This window comes from Lampris incognitus, chromosome 1 (assembly GCF_029633865.1).
Source record: "Lampris incognitus isolate fLamInc1 chromosome 1, fLamInc1.hap2, whole genome shotgun sequence".
In the NCBI taxonomy this organism is placed as follows: domain Eukaryota; kingdom Metazoa; phylum Chordata; class Actinopteri; order Lampriformes; family Lampridae; genus Lampris; species Lampris incognitus.
The window spans coordinates 31,951,975-31,979,016 of record NC_079211.1 but is presented as its reverse complement, the minus strand read 5'-3'; the positions used below and the strand labels follow the sequence as shown (position 1 = coordinate 31,979,016).

At 40.1% G+C, this 27,042-nt stretch overlaps 5 protein-coding genes across 7 annotated transcripts; 2 read left to right on the top strand and 3 right to left on the bottom strand.

Moving 5' to 3' along the window:
- Positions 1-72: 72 nt before the first annotated feature.
- On the bottom strand, positions 73-3,317 carry rpl39 (ribosomal protein L39). The gene is made up of 3 exons (XM_056288703.1): positions 3,249-3,317; positions 2,805-2,908; positions 73-296 (listed from the first exon to the last, which is right to left on the bottom strand). Exons 1-3 carry the CDS (start codon positions 3,249-3,251, stop codon positions 248-250), a joined length of 156 nt encoding a protein of 51 aa, XP_056144678.1. The 5' UTR covers positions 3,252-3,317; the 3' UTR covers positions 73-247.
- Positions 3,318-3,879: 562 nt separating this feature from the next.
- upf3b (UPF3B regulator of nonsense mediated mRNA decay) lies at positions 3,880-12,553 on the bottom strand. Its single transcript, XM_056285814.1, has 10 exons — positions 12,356-12,553; positions 11,983-12,089; positions 11,772-11,878; positions 11,567-11,665; positions 9,325-9,435; positions 9,158-9,201; positions 8,886-9,074; positions 5,493-5,650; positions 5,092-5,401; positions 3,880-4,996 (listed from the first exon to the last, which is right to left on the bottom strand). Exons 1-10 carry the CDS (start codon positions 12,464-12,466, stop codon positions 4,844-4,846), a joined length of 1,389 nt encoding a protein of 462 aa, XP_056141789.1. The 5' UTR covers positions 12,467-12,553; the 3' UTR covers positions 3,880-4,843.
- Positions 12,554-12,826: 273 nt separating this feature from the next.
- On the top strand, positions 12,827-13,556 carry ndufa1 (NADH:ubiquinone oxidoreductase subunit A1). Its single transcript, XM_056281959.1, has 3 exons — positions 12,827-13,071; positions 13,274-13,360; positions 13,454-13,556. Exons 1-3 carry the CDS (start codon positions 12,970-12,972, stop codon positions 13,472-13,474), a joined length of 210 nt encoding a protein of 69 aa, XP_056137934.1. The 5' UTR covers positions 12,827-12,969; the 3' UTR covers positions 13,475-13,556.
- Positions 13,557-13,869: 313 nt separating this feature from the next.
- On the bottom strand, positions 13,870-17,970 carry nkap (NFKB activating protein). Its single transcript, XM_056281945.1, has 8 exons — positions 17,443-17,970; positions 16,521-16,601; positions 16,350-16,414; positions 16,164-16,256; positions 16,031-16,073; positions 15,764-15,949; positions 14,592-14,741; positions 13,870-14,368 (listed from the first exon to the last, which is right to left on the bottom strand). Exons 1-8 carry the CDS (start codon positions 17,796-17,798, stop codon positions 14,194-14,196), a joined length of 1,149 nt encoding a protein of 382 aa, XP_056137920.1. The 5' UTR covers positions 17,799-17,970; the 3' UTR covers positions 13,870-14,193.
- Positions 17,971-19,305: 1,335 nt separating this feature from the next.
- zbtb33 (zinc finger and BTB domain containing 33) lies at positions 19,306-26,653 on the top strand. Of its 3 annotated transcripts, XM_056290385.1 has the most exons (4): positions 19,306-19,417; positions 21,393-21,513; positions 21,739-21,841; positions 23,174-26,653. In XM_056290385.1, exon 4 carries the CDS (start codon positions 23,176-23,178, stop codon positions 25,033-25,035), a length of 1,860 nt encoding a protein of 619 aa, XP_056146360.1. In that variant the 5' UTR covers positions 19,306-19,417; positions 21,393-21,513; positions 21,739-21,841; positions 23,174-23,175; the 3' UTR covers positions 25,036-26,653. The 3 variants fall into 3 exon arrangements, with proteins under 3 accessions (XP_056146360.1, XP_056146369.1, XP_056146378.1); XM_056290394.1 differs by lacking the exon at positions 21,393-21,513 and having other exon boundaries at positions 19,356-19,417; XM_056290403.1 differs by lacking the exons at positions 21,393-21,513; positions 21,739-21,841 and having other exon boundaries at positions 19,364-19,417.
- The last annotated feature ends 389 nt before the right edge of the window (positions 26,654-27,042 follow it).

Here is a 27,042-nt window from a genome sequence, read left to right as displayed (position 1 = left end):
TGGCCTCAGCATCTCTTCCCTCCCCTCATTTGTAGTGTTACCATAAAAAAAGATTGCTTCCAGAGAAACATATTTCCGGTTTGATCACAATCTTTTATTGTAGAACACAAGCATAACCAGAGTATCTGTACAAAAAGATGTCTGTTTCACATAGCCGATGCGTTCCTCCCCAGGTATGGGCCCAGCAGGTGGAGATCTTAGCAGCCGGAAGACACTAGGGGTGCAGGAACGCCAATGAGCCACATGTTTACAGGCCAAGCTTGGTCCTCCTCCAGTGTCTCCTCTTGGAGTTGTACCTGGAAATTAAAGACAAGTTTCCACACGTGATTAGTAAGAAGACCTTTTCCATTACTGCCAATTTATCTAAAGTTATATATAAAAAAAACAACTACAAAACACACAAACCTACAACTCTGTTCATAAACCACAGAAATTCATGGATTTATGGTTGTACTAACTAGCATTTCAATTTCCATTTACCAGTTCAGTTAACCAAATGCGTGTTTACTGTTACCAACCCAAATTTGGATCCCCTTGACATGGACTCCAGTCTTACAAAATTAAAATAAGCAAGTTTGAAATTCTCAGGAAGACATTTAAGAGGTGCATTATTTCACACCAATCTATCATGGTTAGGTGCCAAAATGGGCATGCAGTGTTTGTCCTAAGACATCAAGGCCAATCTGTCCAATCATTAACATGGATGGGTTTTTCCCAACTGTTAAAAACTAACTTAATCAAGAATCAATGAAAAAGTACACCATAGTGCTTTTTTAATTGAGGGGGATTCGCCTGCAGCCTGTGTACAAGATCCACAAGGAGATCCATTCTAACTGGGGACAAAAGTGACTTCATCACTCCTTTTAGCCGCATTTTCTCTCCCACCCATATTCTGACAAGTCTTACTCTTGATGCCTCCAGCTGTTCCTGCTCTTTAACCCCTTCAGGGGAGATATCTAAACGTATCCTCTTCAACTGTCCAACCAGTGGACTGCGTCCTAGTGCACGAGGTGGATTAAGAAAATTTAGCTAAACAAAGTTGGAAAAACTTCAGACTACATAAGGAAGGCAGAAAGGCACGAACTGATGAAGCCTCTTGGATGAGAGGGGAAACGTCTTCACAGATATATACCAAGTCCAGTTGGGCTTGATTCAATTCCTTTGGTTAAGACTACATAAGATTTCTAAAATATTTATACAGTCATATTTTGGTTTTAATTTAACTTTACTTTATTTGGCTGTATCTCTGGGTAAGTAAAGTATTTGAAGTATTCTTTTCCATATGTATATTTCATAGACCAATTTGAACAGCATTTGTTCAAATTGGTCTACAGCCCATACACTCAACTATCAATGCACATCAAGTCTCAAAATTCTACCAGCTCAACTAAAAGCAGATAAGCAATGTGAAGAAACATCATGATTCAACATCATTAAAATCACCAATCGAAAAAAGCAGGGAATTATTGACATTGTAACTAATGAATATTCAATTTCAGAATTTATAACAGTATAAAAAGTTCCAAAAATAAAAAAGACATTACAATAGGAGGGATAACCTTGATTGGGGCAAGACCATAGGCTAATAAAAATAGGGAAAAACAATTCAATATTAGCGCTTGGGATCAAATTTCACTCTCCAGTGTATTACTGTCCCAAGCCAATGCAGTCCAACAGGCCTCATTATTAAACTGTCAAAGCCAAGCTTGCACTTGCAGTATGTCTCGGCTACAGCGCAAGCTCATCACCAGTACTGTGAACAGGGATGAGTGCTCCATAGGAGTGATGCTCTAAGCAGGGTTAATGACAATACTCCACAAAACTGAAGTACTGCAATTGCAGACCTGCTTTACATAGACCTTTTTTTTCCCCTCCACTGACCGTGACAATGATTCAATGATTCAAACATGAGTCGGAGAAATTTATAAATTGACATTTGGGGAGATACTTCCATTTAAGCATTCAAACTGACAAACCATAATCATACTTTCATATCAAATAATCCCCAACACCAACGATTTCACCGCTATTCCAGTTTTTAAGGGTCTCCACAATATCACCATGACAAGTCTCCTCACTACCAGCGCTCTCTTGACACAGACACCCGTGGGTAAAAAAAAAAAGGCTCAACATTCAGGGGTGATTCTATTAGTCAACCAATAGTCTTTGCTAAGGCCTTTGACTCAGGCGTGTAACTGCTTGGTTGGAACAAAGACCTGCACCAGCCCTTTCTGGACCATGTTGCCCATCAAACACACTAAAAACAACCACGATTAAAATTGGTTAAAATAAATAAGTTGCAGTCTTTGAAATGGGAGAGCTTCTGTAAATCCTCGTCTGGGCGGTTCTCGATCACTTTTAAGTAGTCACAGCCAGTCCACGCGACGTTAACTATCCACACTGATCTCAGATTGGATCACAGGCAAGGACACTGGAACTGATCATCGAGGCTTGTAATATTAACGTAACGTCGGAGTATATATATATCATATACAAAGCCAGTCACTGAATACAAACCCCATTAAGCTGTATCGCAAGCACGATCTGGCTGATTTCAGCATGGTTATCATGCGACGCCAAAATTCCAGAAATGAACACCGGTTGCTAGTGGAAATGTCACTGGGATTGTTCCGTTGTAATCAGAACCGATCCAGTCATTGTCAGTGTACAAAATGAGACCACGGTTTCTGAGGTGGATCAGTGGCGCACATACAGTAAGTCTAACCGCAGAGATCCCGTAAAAGCTACACCCACTTGGTGTAGAAACAGCATTTGCAAGATGCCTGACCCACTGAGAAACTCACCTGATCTTGTTGCCAGTCTTCATTCGGATCCACTGAGGGATGGGCCGGTTCTGTTTCTGCTTCTTGGCGAGAAAGCGCTTGATCCTGAAAGTCTTGTGGGACGACTGAAATCAACACATGCGTTATTTAAAACCAAGTAACCACAAATTGTATGATGCCCCAATTTGACACACTAATAGGCTCAACTGGGAACTGAATAACTAAGACATCAATATGCCAGCATCCAAAATCTGCTCAAGTTACGGAGATACGAGTAAACGACATGCCTAACGTTAAAAGATGAATGTATCGGCTAACGCCAGGGCACTTTTCTACATTGATTTCAAAGACCTTCACACAACATACAAAGTTCCTAGGTACCACTATATAATTTACTGTATAAATATCATCACGTTGTGGGTTTAATACTGCTACTGACGGGGATGTCATGAGATTTCCATTTACCATTTTGTCAACAGTCCTTTCCCCACAATGGCGGTGGTCGAAAAGAAGGAGGGAAGGGAAACGGAAGTGATGTAGAGGAAGTTATCGAATGAACGGTGACCAACAGTTTTGTAGTTTCCAAACAGCGACGCTCGCTGGAACTTTTGTGGAGAACAAAAACATTTTCACCAGTCTGCATCTCCCTCGAAACTACATTAGGGCAAATCTAGTTATTCTCTCCATTGTTTGGGAAATAAAACAGAAATGGAGTTGCTCACTTCTGTGTACTTCAAACTGAAAGGTGATCTACTGTTTAGAAAGAAGCATTTTAAATAGTACATTCTTGAGTCAATTTGTCAAACATCAATCAAGTTGCATTTTAACATCTCAGTAAATTGGCAGCATTCTTGTTTTTTTTCTAAATACGTACGAGACTATTTGGACATAATTCAGGCCTTTTTTTGTTTTGGTGGAATAGATCAATGGTACTGAAACTCCCACTCAATTACTGCAATATTTAAATGAATTTATAGTTTAAATACATTCAAATGACTTTCCATCGCATTCACCGTCAACCAACCTATCTTGTGTATTGATTCATAAAAATAAGTAAAGAAGACTAGTAAAGAAGGAAATAAGACATATCTATTAAGAATCTTTTATTTCCAGTTGAGAGTGGCTATGGCAGCATCAACAGTAGCGATACGCTTTTTGTACAATTTAGTTAATCACAAATAAAAGGGAGGAGAATCTCAAATTAGAACGGTGAAGGCCACAAGATGATCACTCAGATTAAAGGCTGCTTGCAGATTAGAATCAAAACATGGCTCTCAGTTTCTGCATCATCAACAATGGCTATTTCTCTTCAATCACTGTATGAATGAACAAGCTAAACAAATGGTTCTTTGCTTATGAAGGGAAAAAAAACAACTATGCTCAAAATATGTCCTAAGGTACATAAAGAAACAGTTTTACTAGTAAGGTTGCCAACCTTTTTCTTTGGAGCATTTGTATATTTTTCTAAGATAAGCTATTTCCTTAGGCATAAACAGTCAATCAAGAACCAATTAATGTTCCATGTATGAAGAAACCCCCCCACTACAATGTATCCTCTACTTGACATGTAAATACAGTGTAGCTTTGATGATTGGCTTAATGTCGATATAGTCTTACACGGTAGCTATGCACGGATGTTCCCTGCAGTTACATTTTGAGTGGCATCAATGGAAAACTACACTGAAAGCTCAATTTATTACTTCCAGTGTGTTCAATGCTATACAGCTGAGAAAATACTGTAATAAGGTCACTTGGATTTCATGTGGTCCCAGAAAGCTTTGGCTTATCCTATTGTGCCCTCAAGCCAAACTCCTACAATATTCATGAAGTGCAAGGTTACCCTTACCTTTCTTAAACGAAACTAAACAGGGTCACAATCAGGCACTAAGAGGTACCACTGTTACATCACAGCCTCTAACTGATATTGGGAGCACTTGGGCTGCAACTTTTCTTGAAGGGGCACTACACATGGCTCTGTGGTGCCAGAACGCTGCTCCGAGCAATGCAAGCCTATCTCCCTCTGCTCACCTGACCTAACACTGCCATTTGTCAAAACTTCATCAGTCATCTCCTTTGTCATGGGGTCTCTTAGACTCAGTATCTGGCTTCCTGTCCCCAGTGTGGGATTCTCCCCCTCCACTGCTGCCACCACCCCCTGACACTCGATTGCGGCTTCTGGCTCCTGGCTGGTACAGCTGAATAGCAGGCCGATCCTAAAGACAAACAAATAACCCAAAGAAGATTATCAAGGATGAGTTTAAAAATGAAGAAAAACAAACCTGATGATGGGAAGAACTTGACTCATGACCTTGTTTCGTAAACGATCTCTTTTAACACTCTCCTCTTTTCGGTTTTCTTTAGCTGGCTTCTCTGGTCTTTCTGTGTGAGTGGACTCTCCGGTACCCTCTGCCTTTTTCTTCTCCCAAATACGGTCCTTCTCTTTCTTCCCCTCTTCCTCCCTCTTCCTACAGGTGTTCTCTCCATCTTGTCGTTCCCTCCTCCTTCGCCGATCCTCATCCTGTCGTCTGATACGCTCTTTCTCTTTTTGCCTTCGTTCTCTTTCCCTGTCTCGTTCCGTCTCCCGGTCCCGGAACTCTTTACGCCCTTCTTCATCCCCTCTGAGTGTAAAAAAGTATGGATCAATTCACTTTCAATTGAGCAACTTTTGTTTTTCAAAACAAGTAAAAATCGACAGTATTGCCTACTCACTTGCGCCCTCGGTCTTCTTTAGTCTCAACGTTCTGACGCCTCTTTGATTCCCCACTTCCCAAGATTCGGTCTTCTTTCATTGACTTCTCTGCTCTTTTGGGCTTCTCCTTTGGTTTCTCCGGATCAGCATCATCCCCTCTGATTGGTTTCTTCAGGAGCTGAACGGCAGTAAATAAACAATCACAGTGGGATATCAATCAGATCTTACTTTATTCAGACAAATAGGTAGGTCCATATTAAAAATACCAACAAAAATACAACACAGGACAACAACACAAAAATATAGCTAACAGCAGTTTAAAAGTCCACAATGATTAAAACCTATACAGATATTTGTTACAGTGTTTCTAGAAAAAAAAAGGAGTACCTTGTGTCACTTTGTGTAGGCTCAGTTAAAAGCATTATAATTACACTCTTGGTATCAATTAATCGACACATAAATCTATACATAAAATTCCTCAACACAGCATGAAAAGTCGGAACATTACTAGTCACAAACATATGACTTGCACTTGTCCATCTTGGAAGCTTGAGCAAGATTCTGAATGCATCATTATATGCTACCTGCAGCTTTTTTTGCTATAATTGTTTGCTATAATTGCACAAGTGGGCTGTATACAGTGGCGTACAGTAGGCCCTAAAAAGAGCAGTTTTAGCATCATCTGGACACATATGAAATTTGCGTGCCAGCATATTGGCTTGTGCATACAGTTTGCAACACTGGCGCTGCACATCATCGTCATCACATAGATCATTCCTGATGATGTGACCTAGATATCTTACTTTGTTCACTACATTTAGTGCTTGGTCTGCCAAGAAGAATGAGGGAAAATTTTGCTTCTGATCCTCCTTGGTTTTAGCTATCATGACAACGCTCTTTTTCCGAGTTAAAATTAATGTCATGCTGTACACCATAACTTGAGCAAACTGAGCAGTTGCTGTAAGCCAGCACTATAAGGAGACAGGACGACTACATCATCAGAGTACATCAGATGGTTAATAAGACTATCCCCCACCATACAGCCAGTCTTACACTCTTAACTTTTTAGAGAGATCATCTGTATACACATTGAAGAGAACAGGTGACAGCATTCCACCTTGTTGGACCCCATTGGTCACTGGGAAGAGTGCAGATATACTCTTACCCCACCTAACTAGCATGGTTTGATATGAATACCAAAAATGCAAGATCCTTATCAAGTAAGAGGGGACCCCTCACTCTTGTAGTTTAACAAACGATTTAGCATGATTAACTCTGCCAAAAGCTTTTGATGCATCCAAGAAACACATAAATACTGTAGTGTTATGTCTTCTATACTTACTAACAACTTCTTTCAGTGCATACATACACAAATCTGTGCCATGTTTATTTTTAAAACCAAATTGATTGTCAGTAGCTGACATGTATTCTTGAAGCCTATCCAAAAGAATTGATTCTAATACTTTAGAAAGTATGCTAGCCAGAACAACTGGCCTATGATTTTCTATGCTGGATATTTTACCGGTTTTGTTGATTACTGGCACTAATAAGACAGACAACATACGAGTCAGGTAGTATGCCATGGATTAACAATCCAGAAAAACACATAGCAAGTAACACTGAGATTCTATGGCTAGCATACTTCAGATTTTTGGCAGTTATTTGGTCAAGGCCACATGCTTTGTTCACTGACAATTTCTCAATGGCATAGCACAATTCATCAGGTCTAATAACCACATCATCGTTAGAGACATCACCAACATTAAATTTATCCCTCTTTACACAATTAAAAATATCCCTATAGTGTTTTCTCCACAGTTAAGCAATATTTTCAGGCCCAGTAATTCCATCAATGCTGGATGACAAGGGCATCTTACTATTATCAATAACCTTAACTTCCTTCCAAGAAGTCATAGACATCATTCTGCTGAAGCTTTTTGACCATGGAATTTGCTCTCATGGCCTGCTCATTTCTTTTACTAAAACGTACAGCATATTTAAGTCTAGCGTTAGCGTGTTCCTTGTGTTCACACTCTGGCCCATGCCTAGCTTTTCCTGATATGACCCAGTTTTTAAAAGCTTCTTTGGCCTCTACATGTAGTTCAGCTACATATTCATTCCATCCTGGCCTGACATTATGTTGTTTAGACCTTTTTTGGCAGAATGACTTACGGCAATTATTTAGACAATTTGCAATTTTATCATACATTATACATAGATCACGCTTGTGGTTTTGGTTCTTACAGTTAATGCTGCCACACAGAATAGCATCAAATGGTATATCCATATTACTTAGGCTCTTACCAGTCAGTGAATTATAATGCTTTAAGTCATCTTCTGTAAGCCTAGACCAATCTACTTTCCCACTTTGTTCATGGCTATCATAACAGGTCAACTCAGGTAGACTCTCCACATTTAACATCATAGACACAGGTATGTGATCTGTTGTGGCCAGACCATACAAGATCTCCACTTTCTCCAAACATTCATGAGCATCGGCTGTATATAAACAGTGATCCAGCCAGGATGTTGTATGCCATGCTTCACTGGTATATGTGTAGCTATCTACTGGCAGCAGCAATTTACTAGAAAGAACCAACTTGCAATCTTGACAAAACTGAATTAGGTGTTGAACAAATAAGGAATTGTTATTGGCAATATCAGCATTCATGTCTCCCACAACAACTATAAACGTATATGCACTTTCTTTAATATTTGCACTAATAAAAGTGAGCCTATTAAGGTATTCATCCTCAATTTGGTAACATTCATGAGTGTAAACATCTAAAATTATAAAGACATTCTCTTTTCTCTGATTGCTATGCACCAGTCCACCTCTAATCTAATCACACTGATCAGTGGATCATATTTCTTGTGCCAGAGAATGGCCACTCCCCCAGGTATTCTGCCACATACTATCCTCATGCTTAGGTGGACTCCCCTGCCCCATGGAAATCATTATTAACAGAATTAAGTTTGTCTAAATCTTGTTTAGCTAATAATGTCTCTTGTATACACAAGGTATCAACTTTCTCCAGAAGCGTGTCTATAACATTACGCTGCGCTTTGTCCCCTGCGCTCTGACCAAGGCGCAAGCCATGCGAGTTATGTGGCACAACTCTCATGAATTACAAACTATATTTCTGTGTATACTGTATTTTCAGGACCTCCCCACCACCAAACAATCAGAATCACCTTTATTGACCAAGTGTGCCTATGCAGGCAAGGAATGTGACTAAGGTTCACAGCAGCTTCTAGCACTTGCATACATCACACACACACACAAACAAAAGAGGAAAACAAAAAAAAAAAAAAAAAAACCCGAAGAAATTAATGCAGCAACAAACATTGGAACATTGGAGACAAGCCTCAAACAAGTTGATTTTGTAATTGCTTTACTGTGCAGTGCCCACCTTAATTTTTGGTTCTTCCTTTACTTGGTCCTTATCTTTCTCTGAGGGTTTGTCAGTTTTCTTCATCTTTTCGGCCTCTTTGCGGTTCCTTCTGTCCTCCTCCCGCCATTTGCGACGCTCCTCATCACGCAGGCGCTTGCGCTCAAGCTCCCTCCTTCTCCTCTCCTCTTTCTTTTCCTTTCTGAGCCTCTGAATGTCATGAAAAACGTTATTAACTCAACCTTTCTCATGCAAAGGTCAATACTTGCAGCATCATGATACAGAACAGTTACCTGTTTGTTTTTTAGAAAGTCCAGAAGAGGGGTCGTTTTCTTAGCTTTGAAAAGGGAAAATAAAGGTATTTGAATTATTTGAAATAGGGCTTCACGGCTTAATTCCTTCTAGTGCTGATAAGAGTGTTGTAAGGATACCAAATTTAGTGAACTTTGTTTTTACATACCAACAAGTTCCTTTGACTTTGCCTCTATTTCTTCCAACAGAGTCTCTGGTGTTGAGGTAAATTTTTCATGATCTCCATTATAATATTCCAGGAACTTTTTGTAATCGGGATCTAAAAGAAAACAGCAGCGTTGTCACGTACTGCAGGGATACTTCTCTGCAGCTTTAAACAGTGTCTTTATATTAGAACAATTAGGAAGCATACAACTGTATGTATGAAACATACATCAATAAAAGCTGAAGTATATTTGACCTATGACATGAGATATAGTACACTTTAGGGCTGTCCCGAATGCTATTATTTGGGCTACGGAGCTTCGGTCGTAATCAACAGCAAATATTTGGAGCTTCAGCAGTGGCAGGGGTGGTGATGGTGGTAGTGGGGGGGCCCTCAGGAAGGACACAGCCAGACATTTCTCCATTCTCGGCTGAGATGGACGGCATAGCCGTACAACACGTGTCTTTCAGTTTAATTAAAGACATTGTTAAGGATTCTGTTGTTCTACAATATTGTTGTTTGTGTTGTTATTTGTTAATAAAAACATTTTCCAAAAGGTTTAGTGTATTTGACGCATGTTTGTAATCCCGACAGATTTGGTTGAACAAGGTCCTATGCACTTCTTGTGACATAATAAAAGCGTGTGACATTTTTTTCTTCTTCCATTCGATCCATTATCCAAACCGTTTATCCCGCTCTCAGAGTCGCGGGATGCTAGAGCCTATCCTAGCAGTCACTGGGCGGCAGGCGGGGAGACACTCTGTACAGGCTGCCAGTCCATCACAGGGCCAGCCGGCCGGCTGACACACACACACACACACACACACACACACACACACACACACACACACACACACACACACACACACACACACACACACACACACACACACACACACACACACACACAACTAGGGATGATTTAGTATGGCCGATTCACCTGACCTACATGTCTTTGGATTGTGGGATGAAACCGGAGCACCCGGAGGAAACCCATGCAGACACGGGGAGAACATGCAAACTCCACACAGAGGACGACCCGGGATGACTCCAGGACCTTCTTGCTGTGAGGCAACTACGCTAACCACTGCACCCCACATTTTTTTCTTATCATGGATAAATTATAGACCTACATAAATTCTCATAATAATAGGCTCCAAATCTGAGACAATGCCCGACAAAGTGCAATGTAATAGAAGCACAAAAACAGCCTACTAGTGCCAACAAATTTAGGATTTATATTTACAAGATTCATATTTATTTATAATTTCTTTATTGTCATTTCTCAGTACTCGCAAATTTTGTCTTCTGCATTTAATCTTTCCTTATACATTAGGCAGCCGCAGTGTAGCACGCAGGGACCAACTCCAGTTCCAGATTTCAGTCAGCTATTAGTCTATAAGTCCATAACGTTTTACAATCTGAACCTAACAAGTCAAACAGATACAAAAACACCCAAATTTCTGTTACAGCAATACTTTTAATGAGACAGCCGTAAAAGTAGGCTTAAAAGTGTAATACTCCGAAATTTTTCTGACAAAGAAATCACATATCACTCAGAAATATTATTTTTACCAATTACAGACACGGTAAAGAATGAAAAATAAATGAATGAACTGTAATAAATAGAACACGGTAGCGCATTTATAATAACAGCACCACAGCTGAGCTCTTCCAGCATTTTGTCTTCCCTGTAATGGCCAACGTGAACTGAAGCATGACGTCACTGCTGTGCGTGAGAGGGATGTCACACGCCCAACATGAGAGGTTATATATTTCCACATTTTTACAGTGTAATTAAAAAGTATAAATATAGTATAATAATGTGCTGACAAAATATATTTTTGCAGTTCACAAAAACAAATATCCGAATCCCAAAATTGAAAACACAATACCTACCCAACGAACGAATATTCGGAGAGCCGAATATTTGGGTCCAGCCCTAGTACACTTTACACTAAATGTATCATTCTGGCTGTTTTTGCTGTGATTAGTCATGTCTCCAGTCATCACTAAGTGCATTAAGCTGCATGTACACTAATAAATAATGCATTTGATTTTTACGAAGTGATTGACTCCACTACAGGGAATGTTGATGTTCATGAATTCATGAAGGTAATCCACTAAGAGTTTGTGCTACAAGAAAAGATTGTTTGACTACAATGAAAGATTATTGGATTTCATTAACACATTTTATGTGGAAATTAGATGGTACTTCGTTAAATATATTTGATATTATTCTTACCTTCGTCTATTGTGCCACATTTTGCATCCCTTTTTTTACTTCTTTTCTTGGCAGTCTTTTGAAAGGGTGCAAACTCCACAATTGCTGGGTACTCTTGCCCTGTTAACAAATAACCGCATATTCATATCACTGTTGGCAGATTGAGGCAAGACTATTGCCTTCAAGTAATACTCACCGTAATCTGCTTAATAAATGATCTCCATACCTCTGTTATCTATGAATACATATCCATCAAATCGATCTCTGAAGAGGACAATATCCTCCTGATTTTTGAAATTAATGTACGCCCGTGCAAAGAGGTGGGGGTAAAGGCTAAAAGGAACAGAAAATATTATTAAGCGTAATATGTACAGCTGTCTTTCAGTTTGACACCTAGCTTAAAATTGACAACTGCACGTACAAGTAATGTACTGCACCTGGTGTCGTTGGAGAAGAACTCTAGATAGTCCACCTCCGGAAGTGGCTGTAATTGTTCCTCCAGTTCCTCCTTGGTTAGACTCGGCGGTAAACGTCTGATCACAATCTAAGGGGTGTTATTAAAGAGAACTGAAACATTCATGAGCAGTGAGAGTTAAGTGTAAGCAGGTGTGTGAACACAAAACTGAGAAAATCAAATGCCCGTAGAGTGAGTGGGCCCCAAACGGAATCCTCCAGTGGTATTTAGCTTCACAAACCCCAGTTAAGTTTGATGTTAAAAGCTTGTCCTGAGGTGTCAGGCTCTCGTCGAATAAGTTGGTGGCTAACAAACGTTAGCTCTAGTTAGCAAACGTTTGTCTACCTGAACTCTACCTTTGTCATGGCCTCTTTCTTTTCCTTTGGCTTCTCTGTCTTTTCTCCATCTTCACATTTTAGTTCCACCTTTTTCTCTTTCGGGCGAGTGTTTTCCTTGTCTTCCTTCATGGCTGAGTGGTTATTTCATTTCCAGTCAACTTGTGTTTACTTTTAAGTGAGTTAGCGATTGCGCTGTGAACGCCTTGACCTACTTCAACTTCCTGTGTTGTTAATGGCGGTTGGCAAACATGGGTGCACTACCGCCTACCACTGGTCTGGAGTGTGAATCTGACTTTACAGTTTCTCTTTTTACTCGTACTTTTCCCCTTCAACTCCTATCAATTAATGTTAACAACAGTTTCACAAATTGTATCTTATAATCTCTCTCCGTTTTTAACCAACCTGATAAATTATTGTTTTCAATATGATCAGTACCACGTAATGACCGGACAATGGCGCTGTGATACCGACAGAGACAGCGTCCCGGAAGTGAACGAATGACCGTCAATTCGTCAATAGGACAGTCGACACTTCACTATCCCATTCTTGAAAAGCTTGCGAAATAAATTGGCGAAGGTACCCCCAGTGCGCCTCTTTCACGGGCCATCGTTGACTTTCTACACGTTGTCAATATGTGGTATGAGATATTGCCTGGGTTCGCCGTCATGACGGTGTGTATGATCATTCCTGGCTTTGCGACCGCACAGATCCACAAGTTAACCAACGGAGGAAAGGTGAGGGGGCGATACTTAAACTGAGGGGCAATTTGTATTGGTTTGCGCTAATTGGTGTTTACCAGATGCGACACTAATGCGTATGACAACTGCCGACCTGTCTGCTGCTGTTTTGAATCGATAACTTAACAGGTGTGTGCTGGCCTCACGTAGCTGCTCATGCAAAATGTTACGTCAGGATTTCCTCTTATCTTTTATTTAGGAAAAGAGAATTGTACGATATCCCTGGCAATGGCATTTGATGGAGAGAGACCGCCGAGTGTCAGGAGCAGAGTACTATAAATCCAAGGTAAATATCTACTTGCCGCCTTATGCCTTTAAAACATAGATTTGCCAACGCCAAGTTGTGATCGCATGTTTTTTCCCCCCTTTCTTTGTACAGGGACTTGAGAACATACGCTGAGAGGAAAAGCACCACAAGACTCTCATGAGACCATTTTGTTCCAAGTTATTTGCTGTATATTAATAAATGTTCAGTAATCGGTTTTGGTGAGTTTTACTTGACTGTCGATAATAACAAAACTAAATACATGTACATGTGTGGATTGAAGAGGTTATGTTGCTGATACAAATGACCAAACATTTTAACTGAAAGTAACAAGTAAAGGATTTCCTTTGTATACTAGTGGACATTTGGTTAACCACTGAACTGGCTGGGGTGAAAGTGCATGCAGAGAGAGCAGGTTGAATAGTGTGAATCAGGATAACTTGTGTTTTACTTTGAACTCCTACACAGGAGGTTATATAATAATACTACACATAATATTACTACACATACTACAGAGTATGACACACATATGACAAGATGATGGGGGCATTTATTAATCATTCAGTTAAGTGTTTCCATGAACATTTACAGAAAGAAATTCAGGATGACAGGAGCTTAACAGCTCATTTTCATCTATATAACATCATACAAAAATAACAAGCAGATCAACTGCAACTGCTGTAATGTACTTACTATGAAACTACAATTGTTCTTCCACACAGTACATTCCACTAGAACAGACCCTTACATGGTCCCCTTTAAGAAAAACAGAAAAGCCCAAGACCTAAAATCAGGAGTCACAAGGGGACATTGCCTCTGACAAGTAAGCTGAATGAGCTGTAGATCTGCAACATTCACTTTTCCTCTTTGCCTTTAGTTTTCCTGTACACCATTTCCCTGAAGCTTGAGAGGATCTTGCTCTCTCGCTTTCGCCTTTCTTCCTGGTTGAAGGATGCAAGGGCTCTCTTTTCATCAGCACTGTAGATCTGGTTTTCCTTTCTCAGACGCACAGCCTCCATACGACGATGTCTGGTGGGGTGTTACATGTATTTTTTAGGATAGCAATTGTAATGCCTTATGATTTTAATGAACGCTGCCTGTAAAAGGCTGATTTGTATCATAAACAGAAGTAGTGTAATTTTTTTAATGAGAAATACTAATTTCCATTGGCTTAACAGTAAACAGTTTCAACAATTTTGGTATCAAGTTATTAAAACTATTATATGTAATATAAAACATAGTAATTATGTACCTGCTACCACTCATCACAAAGCCAGACTTCTCAAAGTTTGCAATCTCCTCGCTGGTAAGCCCAATTTCTCCTCTTCTTGGGATACGTTTGCCTGCTTTCACATACTCTGCCATTGCAGCACCTTCACCTGGCAGCAATGCGTGACCAAAGCTGTAAAGAGAAAACGTTTTTGTTATGAGTCTTGGGTTAATTTTCTAAGATGTGAGGCAATTATACTCCTTTTGCAACAAAGTAACGACCAGGAGAAAATGCCTGCGTTTGTCATTAGTGTGAAAGGATTAACATGGATCATTCAACACCAGTCACATTGCTCAGCTTTGGTACGAAAGGGGGAACACAAGTTAACCCAACCCAGGTTTGGCCACTACTGATACTGCTTAACCCGCAGTCTAGTGATAAAGACAATTTACTTCTGCGATACTTGAATTCAACAGCATACACATTGCACCTGACACCACTTTCATCTGTCTGGTAGTTTTAAAGCACAAGTGTCCCTTCAACATGTAAACCTTTGGTAAACACTAGTGCTTAACAAAGAAAAGTGGAAAAAAACCCACTACTTTTCAAAATTAATCACATGCATTATGGTGTGTTCGCACTGTCTGCCATGTTGAATCCCCACTGTAAACAAAAACGTTTAAAAGGACACTTTTTAAGAAATATCTTTAAGTACCACTCTGACAGTGACATGTATGAAAGTAAAGTTGTGGAACCAGGTGAATGGCAACAACCTGGTAATAACCTGTGATCATAGTCTGGTATAAACTTTTTTTAAAAGAAACACTCAACGGTAGGGAAAGTGCTCAACAAATAAGGAGCAAAATAATCCAGTCAGTCAAGTAAATTCTTTATGAAACTGCCTGTTTCATGCCATAAGCAATCATCAGCTGTCAATAAAACTACTCAAGGAAAGGACATACCATCTACCGCCTCATCATGCACATTGTCCAATGGGGGAGGGAGAGGTGCATTTATAGTCTGGTTGTCAAAATATAATGAAATGAACGATGCAATATATTTGTAACGTCTAAAACTCATGCTGTATAAACTGTTTACGATACTAAAACAATACTGGGATTGGTCTATTTACTTGGATTAAAACTGTGACCAGATGCAGATTGACAAAAAAGGATTATACTGGGCAAGTTTATGAGTCTGACAAATATACCCACTCTAAAGGTCTGTCATCCTGGGACAGATGAGTCAGCGGGGCTTCAGGGCCCACGAGGTGTTCGTCTATGCAGGTCTTCTCCACCCACATTACCCCATTAGCATCCTCTTCATCAGACTCCACACTGCTCGAGTCACTGGACTGCTTACTAATCTTCTTTGCCTTCTTCTTCTTGGACTTTTTGGACCTACAAGAAAGTGTTTAAAGTGCTTATGTAAAATCATCTTGCCCCTTTCTCAGTGAAAAGTTCACATGCTGTACAGCTTACTTTTTACTTTTCTTTTTCTTCTTCTTCTTCTTTATTTCTTCCTCTAAGATAGCACATTGGGATTTTTCATTAACTGCATTAAAATATCTAAAACACATCTTCAATTTTTTGAAAGGAACAGACGATTGCTTGCCTTCTGAATCTGATTCTGATTCACTGTTTTCCGAGTGCTTTTTATTTTTCCTTTTCTTGGATTTCCTCTTCTTCTTTTTCCTTTTCTTGTCCTCTGTAAATATCACACATGATTTGAGAAATTTAAAAACAGATAAGATGATGCTGTCATCTTGCAAGTTCAAGATCTGTGAAGAGTGAAACATACCCTCCGAGCTAGAATCTGAAGTGCTATTTTTCACATCTTCCTCAACAGGTGTGAATTCATCCGAGCTTGGCGATAAAGAGAATAAAGAAGAAATAAGATAAATCAAAACTATAAAATCTGTCAGTTACCATCAATGATTTGTTCTGGTGAAGAATTCCCATAGTTACTTACTCTGGTTCCTTCACTCTAGGCGAGTATCCCCAGACCTCGGGTGAACCTAATTCACCAATCCTCTCCCTCTCTTGAAGTCGCCTATAAAGGGGTAGATGGGTTAGCAATAAGCCCATTATGTAACCTCAGCACTTAGTAACGTTCTGTTACTCTGAAATTCTATTAGCATTTACTGCGAGTTTCAGATCTCAGAGTAACAGATACGCTGGGGAGCACTAAGGTCACATGGCTGGAATAATAATAATAATAATATCTTTATTTATATAGCACTTTTCTAAAACAGTGTTACAAAGTGATTTACTTATACACTTAAATAAAACCAGATAAGGCAAAAATAAAAGTAAGACCAAGAGACCAATGTAAGAGTAAAAATAAAAACTATAAATAAATAACAAATATCAAACATTTGTAAAAGCTTTCGTAAAAAAAGTTTTTAAGGCGAGATTTAAAAGAAACCAGAGACTTGGTTTGTCTTAGTTCAACAGGAAGAGAGTTTCATAGTGTGGGGGCTCTAACAGCAAAAGCCCGATCACCCTTTGTAACAAACCGAGACCTGGGAATAACCAGCAGGGCTCCATCTGCGGATCTTAATAGTCGGGGGGCATATACTAGGTCAACAAATCAGAAAGGTATGTAGGAGCAAGACCATTTAAAGTCTTAAAAGTGAGCAATTAACATTTTAAATTCCATTCGAAATATAACAGGGAGCCAGTGTAGGGAGGCAAGGACAGGAGTGATATGGTCATGCCTCTTCGTCCCGGTAATGAGCCGAGCAGCGGCGTTTTGTACCAACTACAGACGGTGGAGGGAGCCCTTGCTGATACCAGAATAAAATGCATTGCAATAGTCATGCCGAGTTCACACAAAACGGGGTTCAACTTATGCAAACGTCTAAGTATACTCCAACGCAGTTTTTAAGGACCTGGCGATGAAAGCCTCTTGTCTCTGTCGTTGGGCATCATCCCGTTGTTGGTCGTAGTACTCGTCTCTGAAACCTCCGCGCTGATCAGACCAGTGGTTGTTGTATCGCTCTCGGGATCGTGAACGGCTGCGACGGGGACTTGCGATGCGGATCCTCTTGATGTTTCTTGCCTCACGGAGTCGGTGTTCTCGCTCTTCCCGCTCCCGTTCCCTGTTACGGGGCTTTGGGAGCTTGGGACCAAAATAATCCGGAGACAGACTCCTTTGCCTGTAACTACCACTACGACTGCGAGATCGACTCCGTCTTCTTGGCCATGGGTCTTTGCTGTCAGAATCGGATCGCTCGGACATCGGCATGTTAATTCGTTTAAATATAACGTAAACTAGAAGGAAAAAAACCGTCAAAAAACGAATCCTGTTAATCAAAGTACAAAGAAAGAGACGGACTGCCTTGCTATTCCTCCATTACGTGTTTCGCGCATAGCAAGCTCTCGTAAACAGGAAGTGTCCGTGAAGCGTCCGTCCCCAAATAGAATCCTCGGCCACGAAGTGGTTGTCGAATATAATTCCGCTTGTCATTCGCCGCCGAAAATTTCGCGTTGATTTACAACAAACTGATCGTATGCACTGTTATTTCCGCATTTGAAATCGAAGGTGTGAGTTGATGTTCAGAGGGGGATTGGCGTCTTGACGCCTAGTCTGGTTTCACCGGACAACGAAGATTTTGCTTCCTGAAAACTTTTGGGTGTACTTTATGGATTTTGGGCTGCTGATCAGGAAAATTACCTTAAATCTTTCCTATCACATACCGTTTTGTAGATACAACATATTTTTGTGATCTCCTGTCATATTTTAAGTCTATTAGTATATGCACACAAAGCAAGCTGTTTTTGGTCAGTCCAAGCATGCCTTGGCACGCACTCAGCGTATGTGCTATGCATGCCTGGGCACACTTAGTCAGGTTAGATGCTGGCAGACAGGCTATAAAAGCTGCTCACATTTCTAGATGTTGTTTGGGCGCATGTTGATGCACATGTTCTTCAGGCTATAGCATAGTGAGTTTACTTACCAATAGGATTTATTGTCTTCAGGAAGATTTAACACAGCAGAAATGTCTCGTAAATGTTGCAATAGCTGCGATACATTCTGTTACATCTGTGGCGAGTATACGCTTAAGGCTCAAAGACGCACCATGACTGCACTTATTAAGAAAGCCTATGAGCTCTACTTCGGATGTAAAGTTGGCGACCAAGAGAAACCCTGGGCTCCTCACATTTGTTGTGCAACATGTGCAGTCAACCTGAGAGCTTGGCTCAGAGGTACTCGGAAATCAATGCCATTTGCAGTCCCAATGATATGGCGAGAACAGACGCATCACGTGACGGACTGTTACTTCTGTCTGATCAATGTATATGGCTTCTCTACTAAAAATAAGAAATCTATTGAATACCCCAATCTGCCTTCAGCCATGAGACCAGTGCCACATGGTGACAGTTTGCCAGTACCGAAGCCACCAGAGACATGGAGCCTAGATGAGGCAGATGAAGATGCCACAACGCATGAACCAGATGTGGAAAACGACACTGATCCAGATGTTGAACCCTTTATGCCTGGTTGTCCTCATCTGATAACACAGCCAGAATTAAATGACCTGGTCAGGGATTTAGATTTGTCAAAAGCTAAAGCGGTACTACTTGGTTCAAGATTGCAAAGATGGGGTTTGCTGTCAGCAGGTACAAAAATGTCTATCTTATTCTCTCTCTTTTAAAAAAAATTAACCAAGTTCTCAGTTGAATGAAACTCGTGCGTGATGGTGACCCCTTGCGGCTGTTCCATATGACAGTCATTTGTGGCAGTAGCATAAATTAGCTGCATCGACAAGACGGATACGCTTCCTTTTCATTGTCTGTTGCCGGCGAAGTTGCCGTGTTTGGTAGTGATTTTTCTCGGTCTGGACAGAAACCTCAAAGTAGCAGGTAAATAATATTTTTCGTACGTTGGAAACTAAACTAGTCCGGTATTGGTTGTATTTATTAACTCGTGCTGTTTATTTAGCACGCTACATAACTGCTCAGCAGCTAGCTTAACTCGGAAGGCCGCGCATAGGAAGAGCTAACCTCCAAAATACGTTAGCTTTTGTCAGTTAACCATTGATTGATATTAAATATTTAAGTTGCTGATGCAACATAATTTCCAAACTAGCTTCATATTTATTCGACATATTGTGTGTTCATTTTGCAGCGTAGTGGCACTTGCTCAACTATCTTGAGTGTACGAGCTAAACGTTAGCTAAGCTAAGTGTTTTTGTTTGCATATCGGCATGATTAGCTAAAATAGGTGCAGACTAACATGGTCATCTAAAGGTGTCTCCTAAGTTCCCACGTCTGCGCTGCAAAACGACAAATTGTGATTGCTTGTTGTTTATGTTAGCGTTAAATCAGAATCGCAGTAATAAAGTAATGCAGCATTATATTCGATTGTAGGTCATCAGAATATAATTGGTCTCAAACCGGGGTAAAGTTAGTTTTAATGTGAAAATTGGACTTTCAAGGGAATTTAAGGGGCCGTCTTCAAAGTTCAGTTTTTGCATTACAAAACTGAAGTAGCTTCCCATATAAATGTCCAACTGATACAAGATCAAGTGTGTTAGAAAGTGCATGACATCAATCACAGCAAATTACATTTCTGCTAAAAAAAAAATTCTCATAAATTTGTATACTACAAAAAAAATCAATATTTTCCTGTATATGGGGCCCACCCATACAAAACCAAGTGTGTTAGAAAGTACACTAGGAGGGTCAATATATGGCAATTACATTTTGATGGAGTTGCCAAGGTAAGAGGAAAAGAGAGGCCAAAGAGGAGGTTTATGGATGTGGTGAGGGAGGATATGTCAGGTGGTTGGCGTGATAGAGGAAGATGCAGCGGACAGGAAGATGGCAACGGATGCTCCGCTGTTTTGATTCCTAACGGAGCAGCCCGAAGAAGATTTATATTACAAAAATGGCCAACTCGTACGAAACCAAGTGTGTTAGAAAGTGTACACCAAGTGGGTCAATCTAAGGCAATTGCATGTTCTCCCGAGCTGTCCCGGTCGCTGTTCCACTTCCTCTGCCTATCCGGGGAGGACTGTAGACTACCACATGCCTCCTCCGATACACGTGGAGTCGCCAGCCACTTCTTTTCACCTGACAGTGAGGAGGCGCTCCAGGGGGACGTAGCATGTGGGAGGATCACGCTATTCCCCACCCACAAATGGCCAATTGTGTCTGTAGGGATGCCCGACCAAGCCGGAGGTAATATGGGGATTCAAACCGCCCATCCCCGTGTTGGTAGGCAGCGGAATAGACCTCCACGTTACCTGGACGCCCTAAATCTTTTGATTTTTCATATATTTATGTATTTACAAAATATATAATGGCCTGGCAGCCTGTCCAGGGTGTCTCCCCACCTGCCGCCCAGTGACTGCTGGGATAGGCTCCATCCCGCGACCCTGATTAGGATAAGTGGCTTGGATGGATGGGTTTTTATTACAATGACTGTCTAAATATATTTGGAGCGGTAGAGCCACAGATTTGTTATTTTTTATGCTTATGCACTTTAGGTTGTGTGATTTGTTACTGACTGGAGATCAGTAAGATTCGTATTTATTTTTATTTTTCATGCCAGGTCTGTTGTTCTGCGGTGCTTTGTTGTTGCTTTGTTTACCATTGTGTTGGTCATACTACAGAATGATTTATTGTTGTGTTTAGTGGATAACACGGAAAACAATGAACTTGGAAAAAAGGCTGCATACTACATTGTAATCTCAATATTGGCCTAAAAAAAATCACAATTACATTATTTTCCCAAATCATTCAGCCCTACACATTGCCATTGAAACTCTAGTTAATGCTTGCAATAATTTGCATATGAAACTGGTCGTTATGCTACTACTGTATTGTTTATAAGGGTGGAGCTACGTGGAGTCAGTTGAGACTGAAGAGGTCACTTTGATGAGTGATGAAATGTTTGACTCAAACGTTGTATCCAGATGAACTGATCCAAATCTCTGTGATGGGCCAATATACAGGTAGCTATTGATTTTTTTTTTGTAATATCCAAAATTGGCAAATCATTTTTTTTTCAAACATTTAATTGCTGTAGATTGACCCAACTGTCATGCACTTTCTAATACACTTGGTTTTGTATGAATAGGCCCTGTATATTTTTTGTAATATAAACATTTATGAAAAATAAAACAAAATTTCAAAAATGTAATTGCCGCAGATTGACCCTCCTGTTTACAATCTTACAGTTTCATTTAGCAGACGCTTTTATCCAAAGTGACGTACAACTGAGAGGTAATACAACACAAGGAAGGATCTAGTCAGCAGGAGGAGGAGGAGGCGACAACGCAAGTAAGTGCCAAAAAAACAGCTTCAAGCCCGATAGGACATAGGTATCAACAGGCAGTGCGCAAAGGCCCTGCATAGGGTGCATAGAAGTGAGAGGGGAAAAAAATTCTCCTATTGTACGCTTTCTAATACACTTGGTTTTGTATGAGTAGGCCTTATAGAAAGAAGGGTAGCTATTTTTTTGTAATATTTAAAAAAAAAATCAAACATTTTTAAAAATTAAGTTTGACATTTACGTATATGGGACGCTACTGAAGATTTAATAATACAAAAACTGCACTTTGAAGACGGTCCCATAAGGTCCCTTTAATATCCAAATGAAAACTAACTTCACCTTGGTTTGTCTCAATCAAGTGCATACAGGAATTGGCAACATGATCCAGAAAGGGCCGGTGTGGGTTCAGGTCTTTGTTACAACCAAGCAGTAACACACCTGATTCTATTAGTCAACCAATAGTCTTTCCTAAGGACCTTGATGTGTAGACTCAGGTGTGTAACTACTTGGTTGGAACAAAGACCTGCATCCACACTGCCCTTTCTGGATTATGTTGCCCATCCCTGGAGCATTTTCTGTGCCATACTTCATGGATTTACTCATGTCACTGGTGTGTTTCCCTGTCCTGCTGCAGTGCATTTTATTCATATAACTTATGCTGGGTTTTAACTACCTACCAAATTCAAATTGGTCCAAGTTTTTTCCCTGACCACCAACATCAAAAATCTTGTCTTTCATTACCTTATACATGGTAAAGGATTTGATGCAGTGCCTTCTTTGTTTATGAACTGTTCCAGTAGCCCTGCATGTTAAAAGGATTTTGTGTGCTCCTCATGATTGTTAAACCGTTAAATGTATTTCCAAATCCACCACAATGACATGGTTATTATCTCAGCATCTTCTCTAAAAGCCAGGAAAAGGCACTTTGTATATAATCTAAAACTTATTTCTATGTGGTGGCAAAGCTTAACATTATGGGGGGGGGGGTACATGTCATTAATCAAACTTTTGGGGATGTGATGTTAAACAACTAAGTCAGGCTACTTCCTTTTTTTGTTAATGCTGACTTCTTGGTGGGGGTGTAGTGAGTCATTTACTTTGCTTCTATTTGTACCATTCACCTGGTTGAAATTACTGGCCATGTGATTATACATTAAATGTGTATACACACTTATATTACACTTTGTAATATATGTAAAATATTACACTCTGTGAATTTCAACCACACTTTCTGTTAAAACACATCTGCACTCTTCATGCTAGGACATATTTGCCCATTTTGATTTTTGCAGTGCACTCACAACAAATGTGATTGTTTGGTTTTCTTTTCCACTCTACAGGCATGCCAAACCTCAAGTTGATATCTGCAACTGACACACAGTATTCAGCATCAGTGCTGAAGTCGATGAATGAGCAACGAAGCCATGGATTATTTTGCGATGTTACCATAATTATACAGGACAAGAAATTCAGAGCTCACAAAACTATCCTGTCTGCCTCAAGTACCTATTTCCACCAGCTATTTTCAGTGGCTGGGCAAGTTATTGAGTTGAACTTCATCAAAGCTGAAATCTTTGAACAGATTCTCAATTACATTTACAGTTCCAAGATTGTCCGTGTCCGTTCTGACATGCTTGAGGAGCTCATAAGTGCTGGACAGATATTGGGTGTGAAGTTCATTGCAAATTTGGGGCTACCACTATCTCAAGTCAAGGGCTTGCCTGGTCTGTCCAAAGAGACAGAAAACAAAAGTGACACACACACAGAGATAATGCCAATTATTACAGAGTCATTTTCAATATCTGCAGAGGAATTCAACCAGACTTGTAAATCTGCTGATGTTGACGAGGACTCGGACAGTGATGTGATGTTTGTCTCAGAAACAAATGGTCAGGCCAGAGCAGCAACTGAGAAATCCACAAACTCTGAGATCATTGATTTGGAAGCTGCTGACCTACAAGATGTGGCATCAAAGAAAAATGACAAAGCCACTCTGACAGAAAAAAGCGTAGCTTTTGTAAAAACCGAAAGTGCACAGCCTCCAAATGTCATAAACGCTCCTAAAGTCTTGCCAGACCGCAGCCCGCTGAGTAGCCCAGAAACTAATCACAAAATCCCGTCTTCCCCTGCTAGAGGCTCCTTGGGTAGTGCACCCACGACCCCAGCCAGTTCAAATAGTTTTACCCCTGAGCCCTCAAACACCTCACTGCCCTCTGAAAACACTGATATGACAGGGGTCCAAAAGAAGCAAATCTCTACATCAGCTCAGCAAGGGGATTTCAAAATAAGACTGTCAGATGTATCATCTGTTAGCCTAATAAATGAAGCCAATCCTGGCATTCCCGCATCAATTTTACCTGCCAAAAAAACAATAACACTAGATAAGGCAGCAGAAATTGACTCGATTTCCTCAGGCTGTAAAGTGTATGCCAACATTGGGGAAAATACCTATGATATTGTGCCACTTAAAGAAGACCCAGGTGAGGGAGGATCCAAAGTTGGTAAGGGGAAAAGATCCTTAATGGCCACCCCTTTAAAACCCTTTGATAAAATACCCCTGTCACCAAAGGGTAGCCCTAACAAAAAGAAGGCAAAACAGGAGCTGGAGGATCACTATGAGCTCATTATGGACGGTAAGACGTTCTATGTGTGTGTGGTCTGCAAGCGTCCCTATGTTTGCCTGACCAGTCTTCGCCGTCACTTCAACACTCACTCCTGGGAGAAAAAGTACCCCTGTCACTACTGTGACAAGGTCTTTGCCCTGGCCGAGTACAGAACTAAGCATGAGATCTACCACACAGGAGAAAGGAGGTACCAGTGCCTGATTTGTAACAAAATGTTCATGAACTACCAGGTACTGTCCACCCACTGCAAGCAGGTACATAACCAGGATCCTTCTGGGCGAAAAGAGAAGGACGACGCAGACAACAACTTGTACCGCCTGCTCCCATGTAAAACCCTGCAGATGAAGGCCTATTCGTGGACCACAGAAGAAATGGGGATCCCTGTCATCACCGAGGATGGCAACGTACAGCACATAAACCCCGCGGGTGAAGAGGTCCACTCTGCCACTCAGAGCAAAATGTTGAACTGGAACGACATCTTTATCGAGCCCAGTACTCGTACCCAGCCGGCGAGCGCCATGAACTCAACTCCGCAGGCCGCCTCCGAATTTGACTTTATTATACCAGAGACCTACTGACCAACACGGCTCAACTGCTATTCCATTATCCGTGCCTTTTCAGTGCTTTTCTCTGTTCTTGAACAATGTTTCTTGGGGCACATAACAACAATGTTGTCCTTCTTAAATGCTCATTACTTTAGTTGGTTGAACTTACACCTTGCTCACAAAGGTAGACAGCTTTTTGTGTTAGTTTTGATTCTTTGTACCACTTAAAGATAATTAAATTAGAAAACATCACAAATAATGTTTGTTAAAGTACTATACATCATACATTTTATACAGTAAAGCAGTAAATACTAACAGCTAGTAAGGTGAAACCAGTGAAAGTTAAAGAAGAATAAGATGGATCAAGTCAATTTTATTTGTATATCACAAATTAAAAATGGGTGTGTAAGAAGACTGAAAATGGGTGAAAACCTTTTTTCCCCAGCAGTATCTGTAGGAAGACCAAGTGGGAGAACATGTTTGTAGCAATTTAAGAAATGACAATTTGGCTTGTTTTTGTAGGCAGGGCATTTCAGTGCCTAGTGACTCAAAGGGCCACAGATGCTTTGATCACTTTAATTCTTCAGCACGGAGCCTCCAGTATGACCAGTGGGGTGCTGCCCAAACGGTCCTCGGCTGTGGTTCGTTCCAAGGTGCAACCTTTCCAACTGTTTATGATGTATTCTGTTTCATGTTATGTTGAAACATTGATGGTATTCAGTTATTTTAATTGCGAGTGTTGACACTGAAGCCATTTTTATCGAAATAGTTTCAGCATTTTAAAAGCAACACCATAGTAAGTAAATGAGAAAAAAAATATCGAAATCTGTAGAACTTGAGTATGAAACCATGTTGTTTTTTGTTTTTTTTTATCCTTCGAGACATTTTGTTGTTTATAAATGTTTCATCAGCTAATGCAATAATGGCAATCGAGCAAAAAGAAAAAAAAAAGCTTTCTCACCTTAGGACTCGTGTTTCATGGTTCTCATTTTTTATTACTTTGTTCTCTTTTGAAATCACTCATTCCACGTATATTTTCCCTGCTATTTCTTACCTTTTTTTTCCAAGAGAAATCTGATGAAATCTGATTTCAGATCTATTTTTTACAGTTTGTGATGTTGAATATTTGCCATATGACTTTTTGCAGAAAAAAGTGTTCAGTGATTAATAATTGTGAGTGGCTGCACAAACCTCTAAGATGTATTTACTGTCTATTCCAATACCTTGATCTGATCATGCTTGCCCTTCGGTTTGTCATCACAGAAAGTTGAATCGGTTCATCTGGACACGTTTATTGTCGTTTTTTTTCTTTTCTTTTCTTTTCATATGCTGGCCATATTGGTTTTTCCTTTGAAATCTAATGTTTATCATCACCAAAAGCTGCCTGCTATGTACTGCAGGCTAGAGCCATCACCAGTAAAGCGATGATGGGAGCAAAATGAATTGAGAATTATTTCCATCTGTATAAATAGCACTTACATAGCCCAGAATCTTGCAGCAGAGAATTATTTAGTGACAGTTTTACTTTTTATTGTATTGTTCATATCTGGATGTAGTTTGTCAACATAAGTAAAGAAGTAGTGCTAACATCTTCTCTACTACTTCATCATTAATAGAAAAATGCATTTGTTTTGAATAAACAAATTAATTGTGGTGAATGATGTGTATGTACTATGTATGTATGTATGTAGATAGATAGATAGATCATGCTTAAGACCTTTTTTACTTCAACATTTTCCTTTTCAAAAGTTACACTGGACAGTGAAGATTTTGCTTCCTGAAAGCTTTTTGGTGTATTTTATGCATTTTGGACTGCTGATCATGAAAATCACCTTAAAATTTTCCTATCACATACCGCTTTGTAGATATAACCCATTTTTGTGATTTCACTGCGCAAATATTTCCACACGTTTTGCTTCCCGAAAAAGTTTAGAGATTATGATAAACAATGTCAAGCTAAACACAAAAACAGTTTCAGGTTTGCTGTATCATGTAGGAATTTGGAGAAACAGTAAAATAACTGATTGACTTTAACATGTT

Excerpts from the sequence above, each read along its gene's own strand:
- nkap (XM_056281945.1), bottom strand. The coding sequence starts at position 17,798 with ATGCCGATGTCCGAGCGATCCGATTCTGACAGCAAAGACCCATGGCCA. Across the intron at positions 16,415-16,520 it reads CCTAGAGTGAAGGAACCAGA|CTCGGATGAATTCACACCTG; the intron begins GTAAGTAACTAT and ends TTTATCGCCAAG. Across the intron at positions 16,074-16,163 it reads ATCAGAATCAGATTCAGAAG|AGGAAGAAATAAAGAAGAAG; the intron begins GCAAGCAATCGT and ends GTGCTATCTTAG.
- upf3b (XM_056285814.1), bottom strand. The coding sequence starts at position 12,466 with ATGAAGGAAGACAAGGAAAACACTCGCCCGAAAGAGAAAAAGGTGGAA. Across the intron at positions 12,090-12,355 it reads AGAAAGAGGCCATGACAAAG|ATTGTGATCAGACGTTTACC; the intron begins GTAGAGTTCAGG and ends AACACCCCTTAG. Across the intron at positions 9,202-9,324 it reads AAAGTCAAAGGAACTTGTTG|CTAAGAAAACGACCCCTCTT; the intron begins GTATGTAAAAAC and ends CCCTTTTCAAAG.
- ndufa1 (XM_056281959.1), top strand. The coding sequence starts at position 12,970 with ATGTGGTATGAGATATTGCCTGGGTTCGCCGTCATGACGGTGTGTATG. Across the intron at positions 13,072-13,273 it reads AGTTAACCAACGGAGGAAAG|GAAAAGAGAATTGTACGATA; the intron begins GTGAGGGGGCGA and ends TCTTTTATTTAG. Across the intron at positions 13,361-13,453 it reads CAGAGTACTATAAATCCAAG|GGACTTGAGAACATACGCTG; the intron begins GTAAATATCTAC and ends TTCTTTGTACAG.
- zbtb33 (XM_056290385.1), top strand. The coding sequence starts at position 23,176 with ATGCCAAACCTCAAGTTGATATCTGCAACTGACACACAGTATTCAGCA.
- rpl39 (XM_056288703.1), bottom strand. Across the intron at positions 297-2,804 it reads AAGACTGGCAACAAGATCAG|GTACAACTCCAAGAGGAGAC; the intron begins GTGAGTTTCTCA and ends TTTAATTTCCAG.